This window comes from Ricinus communis, chromosome 3 (genome assembly GCF_019578655.1).
Source record: "Ricinus communis isolate WT05 ecotype wild-type chromosome 3, ASM1957865v1, whole genome shotgun sequence".
Classification (NCBI taxonomy): Eukaryota; Viridiplantae; Streptophyta; class Magnoliopsida; order Malpighiales; family Euphorbiaceae; genus Ricinus; species Ricinus communis.
Genome location: NC_063258.1, coordinates 25465670 through 25472085, shown reverse-complemented (window position 1 = coordinate 25472085; position 6416 = coordinate 25465670). Strand labels below are relative to the sequence as shown.

The 6416-nt window shown below is 33.2% G+C and overlaps 1 protein-coding gene across 1 annotated transcript; it reads right to left on the bottom strand.

Moving 5' to 3' along the window:
- Positions 1-1391: 1391 nt before the first annotated feature.
- On the bottom strand, positions 1392-6416 carry LOC8263865 (putative chloride channel-like protein CLC-g). The gene is made up of 7 exons (XM_002530723.4): positions 5755-6416; positions 5473-5673; positions 5182-5359; positions 4674-4936; positions 3929-4198; positions 2706-3831; positions 1392-1915 (listed from the first exon to the last, which is right to left on the bottom strand). The coding sequence occupies exons 1-7, from the start codon at positions 5907-5909 to the stop codon at positions 1781-1783; spliced, it is 2328 nt and encodes a 775-aa protein (XP_002530769.1). The 5' UTR covers positions 5910-6416; the 3' UTR covers positions 1392-1780.

Below are 6416 nucleotides of genomic sequence, written 5' to 3'. Positions count from 1 at the left end.
ATTTGTCATTTTACTCGTAAATCATTATATTTCATAAAAGTAATCATTCTTTCGTAATATCCTTTATTTTTTCGCAACTAGTAACATTTAAAAAAAAAAAACTAGTTTAATTTACAAAAAAAAATATAAAGAGAATTGTCTTTTTTCGTAATTTAGTAATATATTTCAAGATTATGAAAAAATTAATAATTTCATGAATTTATCAATTTTTTTGTAAATCACTAAATTTCACAAAAGTAATTATTTTTCGCAACTATTAACACTTATTAGAAATTAGTATAATTTGTAAAAAAAATATAAAGAAAATTATTATTTTTTATAAATTATTAAATTTAATAACAGTAATTATATTTTTATAATATCAATAATTTTTTTTACAATTAGTAATATTTATGAAAAATTAGTATGATCTATAAAAATATGAAAAAAATTGTCATTTTTCATAATTTAATAATATATTTCGCGATTACAAAAAATTTAATATTTTTCGTAGATTTGTTATTTTTTTCGTAAATCATTAGATTTCATAAAAATAATTATTTTTTCGTAATATTATTTATTTTTCGCAACTATTAACATTTACAAAATAATTGGTTTAATTTGTGAAAAATATATTTTTCATAATTTAATAACACATTTCACTATTATAAAAATTTAGTGTTTTTCATAAAATTGTCAATTTTTTTATAAATCATTAAATTTCACAAAAGTAATTATTTTTTTTCATAATATCGTTCATTTCTCACAACTAGTAACACTTACAAAAATATTAACATTATTTACAAAAAGTTTACGAAAAAATTTATGAGGATTGTCATTTTTGAAATATTAATTATTTTCATAATTATAAAATTATAGAGAATTTAACAGATTGCAAGTCATCAAAGAACAAAATTTAAGCTAAGAATCAATGGTATTTAATACACAATAAAATTACTTTGTTTTAAATAAAGGCAACCTAAGCATCTTATAGTCATGTGAGTTACCACTTCTTTCCTTTTTCTTTTTTTTTTTAAACTAATTCAACTTCATTACTGCAAATCAACAAGAAAATGGGGAGGAATACTACCCCAAGAAATAAGACCAGGCAAAGAAACAGACACTCTCGCAATACAATGAGCACTCTGGTTCGCTGATCTACTAACATGGAAGAGATAATTAAAACAGCCACTTATTAATTTATCGAATAATAATATTTGTATAAATTAGTATTAAAAATAAAATATTTGAGAACATCATAAGCTACTAATTGAATTTCTAATTTAATTAGCAGTCTACATTCTAGTCTTAGAAACAGCCATGAACAAAAATATGCTGGAAAAGGTTTGTATTTGTACAGCAAAAATTCCATAAGGGGTTTCGAAAGCTTATTGTCTCAATTTAGACAGATGAAGATGGAACCAAGATTTCATTATGAGAGTAAGCTGGTGATGGAAATAATCTTACCAAAGTACATTAAATATAATCTCAGCAAAGCAAAAAATCTGTCCCACCCAATTATCATTGAGACAATGAGTTACCTCATCGTTTCAACTACACATAGCCGGATGATCGACAGCATCATCTTCATCTTCCTCTTCCTCTTCTGATCTTCTTTTTTCTTCGCCTCTGGTTGGAGAAAGCTAAAAAATAATCTCACTAACTCTTGAGATCTTCTGTGCTATGGGAGCTCAAAAAATACAACTATGTACAACCTCATTTTCAAGGGCAAGCTCCGTTGCTTTGACTGGGATTCCACTGCATGATTTTGAGGGCAGCCAGAAATTTTTTCCAGCGTGCTCTAGAAAAATTTAAGTAACAGCGGAAGCCGGATTCTTAATCTTTTCCACCTGCTACTCGCTAGAAAAGGGTGCAAACCCAGTATATGTTCAGGCATGAAGTCATGCCTTGTCAGTATACCCACAACAGGAGATCTCTGCATTTAAGAAGCATCGACATTAGAATAGACTGTACAACAATCACTTGGGGCCAAATTACAAATGCAGAATAAAGTAAAAACATGCATATTCGCAGCATAAAAGAAAAAGAAAATAGTAATATTGACAGCACACTCGAAAGGGGACACAAGCACGGGCAACCAACTAGTCATCACATAAAAAATCCCACAGTTGAGCCTTTTGCAATTCATGAAAAAATGGATTAGCTTTGGCTGATGGCTTACATTCATTAGAAGCTTAATGTGAAACAAATTATTGATTTCACGCTCTCTGAAATCATATATATGTGCCTATATGCTGCTCTACATTGGAGAAAGAATCAATGTTATATTATTATGCAAGGATGCAGTAAAATACCAACTCCATCAATAGCATGGCTGATTTATTAGTTAAATGCAAATCAGACACTGTTAAATCAGGGAATCACTAGGAATTAAAGAGAATGTGAAGTGTTGAAGCTATTCAAGATATTTTTGCGAAGGATGCAATTTGCAGCAGAAGCGGAAATAATTTTTGCTACAGAGATAGCCAAAAAAATTAATTAAGGGCACGTAAAAGCAGAGAAAGCTTTTAAAGTGAGACTGAAATACAGCATGGGAAGATCTCACACCAAAAGAAAGATAAAAGATCAAGGGCAATAGGTATGAGAAAAATCAACAGGGCATGTTGGCATATCATTTTGACAGCAATAACTTTTCAAATGCCCAAATTCCCTCATCTCCAGGTATAAATATGTAAAAAGAAAATAAATAGGATAAAAGTTCTTACACTTGAGATCTTGGGTATCACCAACAAGTGCCTCAAACCAACTTCTCGGAAAAGTACGCAAGCCTTAGCTAGTGACATTGTCTCCACAACAGTATAAGGTGAAGCATTAGTGAAAGGATGTAAATCTAAAAACATTTCCATCTCTTCTTCAGTAATTTCTACATCTTCTATCTTGTCACCGTTGCCTGAGCCCCTCTTTGCAAAGTCACCAGGCGAGAATTGCTTAAAGGCATCATTGCTTATTGGCACGGGAGTGTACGAGAAAACTTTATTCTTTAACAACTCAATAAGATGAGCACGGAGGATTAGTCCATAAAGAACTGGGGATTCAAGTGGAGGCTCATCAATTACAGGAAATCCGTTATGCCTTGTTGTTTTGAGAACATGTACTATGTTACCGACCTTTTCAATGCCATGAAAGAGCTGAAGTGGACCCATGACTACATCACTGACTGTTAGCTGCCTCATGTAAGGTTCAGCATGAGTTTCTAGATAAGGAAAACCTTTTGCCTTCATGATAAGGTCATAAATATTACCATTGAAAGCATCAGCCACAGTCTTGGAAATAAGAAGAACCAACATTATCAAGGGTAGTAGCAACAAGTTATTGGTCAATTCTAGGATAATAACACATAAAGAAACCGTCATCCTCATAGATCCCCCAAGAAGAGAAGCAGCACCAAGCACAGCATAGAGACCATGATTAAGACCATATCTTGAACCAATTAACATTCCAACTAAACGCCCATAAGATGCACCTGTCACAATAACTGGCACGAAGAGACCGGCAGGAACAACGATCCCATAACTAAAGATGCTAAGAAAAAAGCAGGTTAAAAAGAAAATGAGAACTGACGAATATTGAAACTCCATGTCAGTGTTCCTGCTGAACAGATTTCTAATAGCATCATCATTCGTGTTAAAAATGAGGCTAGCAAGGTCATTGTAGTGACCTGCAGGGCATTGAAATTTCTTGTAGTTTCCAGACCGACCAATTGTTGGACAAGCCTCTGATGCATCAGCTGGGCAAGGCTGACAGGATGCCAGAAAAGGTAACCCAAAAAGAAGACAGGATGTGAAAATAGAGATTGAACAAGCAAGAAGAATTTTGTAAGCAATGCCTCTCCTACAAAAGGAAAACAAACAACATTAATTCAGAAACAATATTGTATGGCATTGAACACAGTTTTTTGCAAATATCAAAAACTGAAAGAGGAGCTTACTCATTAATGAGATTGTAAATTCGAAGAACCTTATCGAGAAGAAAATTATACAGACTTCCCAAAATGCCTCCTATAACTCCAAGGAGAAGCACAGGAGGAACATCAATGAGATGATATGTAACATTTGCTGAATAGACATCAAACATTATGAGCCCTCCAGTACCAAATAACCCACATTTGCCCCTTAAACACACATCAATCAGAGCCCGAAGCACTAATGCAACCACAGCCGTTGTGAAGAAAGCTCTCCATAAAAGGGCACTTCTCCACCTGCAGAATTAAATCTTAACATTATTATTTATCATTGTAAGCAAACTAACAGATAAATCTGCATGATTGATGGATCAGCATTGCAAAATGTAATGATTGTTGAACTATGGAGATCTTTGCAACTTTAATCAAGCAATCACACAGGGGAAACAATAGTTAGTAAAAGATCAAACTGATATGGCTCAAGTGGACAAATGCTCTAAGTCTTGTGTATATATATATACACTAAACTCTGAATCACTTGAAAGTTAATGTAAACTAAAATCAAGAAAAGAGTATGCTGAGAAAATAGAATATCTTCTAGACCCTTGCAGTGGAAAATTCGAGAAGAGTAGGAATCGTGAAAAGTACGTGATATGAATAACCAGGTAATTGCATGTGAAAATCATGGGCTAAAAAGACCAAAAAGTTAGATAAACGAACAAGGCTAATGAATCTTCAATGGATATATGATTCCACATGCGAAGCAACATACCAAGATGCCATTTCTTCAAGAGCAAACAGCACACCACCAACTGGGGAACGAAAGGCGGCAGCCATTCCAGCAGCTGATCCACATGTAACAAGATCCCGGCGATCTCGGTCATTTTTGAAAAAGCATAGCCATTTCCATGTTAACTTATATTTCCTTGATCCACCCTGACCAAGTATTGATGCAATACATGAACCAGTATGCACCATGGGCCCTGCCTTTCCAATATGAAGAGATGCTGACACAGCAGAAATGCTTCCGACAATCTGCAAAATAAGCAAATGATTATGAGACTTTCAAATACTATGTGAATTACAAAATGCTTAAGCTCATGCTGGAATTAAGCTCAATTATAAAAATTTACGCAAATGTTTTCATAATAAGCTTAGATCATTTAAGCAAATAAATACTAAATATTAGATCATTCCTAATACTAACTAAAAAGAACACACTCTGTATCCTATATAACGTCGTTTCAGGCATATTAAAAAACAAAGAAACAAAGACTAACCTTGACAACCAAAGTACGCAGAGAAAAAATTCCAGGCGCATCCACACCGTTCAAATAAGCTTTAACTTCTGGTATACCTGAACCAGCAGCAGCCGGAGCTACAGAAGCCGTGATGATGGACGCGAACAGTGTAAGTACAAAATTAGACACAGAGAAGACAGCAAAAGCCATCCCATATCTACGGCAGCAGCAACATCAAATGAATAAACTTTAAGACATTTTTGTAAAGAAAATCGAAATTAGGAAAAAAGAAAAGAACAGATAGATAGATAAATGGAGAGATCCAATTACCTATTAGCAAGCATCATATTGGAAGTGATAACGAATTTGACACCAGCAATATTTTCAACAGCAAGATTATTGAAAAATCCAATAAGACTAACAATTAAACCAACCAAGAAACACAGCAACCATTTCATGAACACATATTGAAAGATCTGAATCTTTTTATGTGTCCTCCAGTCTTGCTTAAAAAAATCATTCTCCGCTATCCTGCAAATTCATTAACCATAATTAAAACCATATTAATAGTTTCAAGAAAAACAAAAACAAAAAGAGAAAAAGAAAGTTTACTCGTAATCGAGACTTTCGATAGGGCAGACATTGGCGCCAACTATGGCAACTTGAGAGGTGGAGTTTATGAGAGATCGTTGAGACGTAAGCAGTGGAAGAGTTAACGATTCGTGTTCCTGTTCTTGTTCTCCATTAATGGAATTTGTTCTCGACATTTTTTACAAAAAATAAAATAAAATCTTTTTGGTTTTCTCTTATTAGTTTTCTATTTATTTTAGATTTTTGGAGAAGATAAAAAGAGAGATTATCATATCATTATTGAAACTGAAGAAGAAGAAGGTGTTTGTGTTGTGTTTGCGAGAGACTTGAGTTGTACAATGTTGTTTTCTTCTGTTTTGGTGGAAACAGTGATGCAGCGATGGTGGACTGTTTGTTGATATTATGATACGACCGGATCTACGGGAGTTCGGGTGGACTTTCTTTTTCTTGTCTTTTTTTCTTCTTTCAAAACTTGGTTTTTTTTTTTTATATAGGCATGAAATTATTTTCCTTTCTTTAGTTGAATTGGAATTCCCCATTCCTATTCCTCTTTAAAACAGATATTCTATTTAATTTCAAAATCCAATTTACTTGGGATTCCCATCCTCACGTATGTTGTTATCCACGTCAGATATAATGACTTTGGATTTGTGAGGTTTTTTTTTTTAATTTAAATTCCAAAT

Excerpts from the sequence above, each read along its gene's own strand:
- LOC8263865 (XM_002530723.4), bottom strand. The coding sequence starts at position 5,909 with ATGTCGAGAACAAATTCCATTAATGGAGAACAAGAACAGGAACACGAA. Across the intron at positions 4,937-5,181 it reads TGCGTACTTTGGTTGTCAAG|ATTGTCGGAAGCATTTCTGC; the intron begins GTTAGTCTTTGT and ends CTTATTTTGCAG. Across the intron at positions 4,199-4,673 it reads CTTGAAGAAATGGCATCTTG|GTGGAGAAGTGCCCTTTTAT; the intron begins GTATGTTGCTTC and ends TTAATTCTGCAG.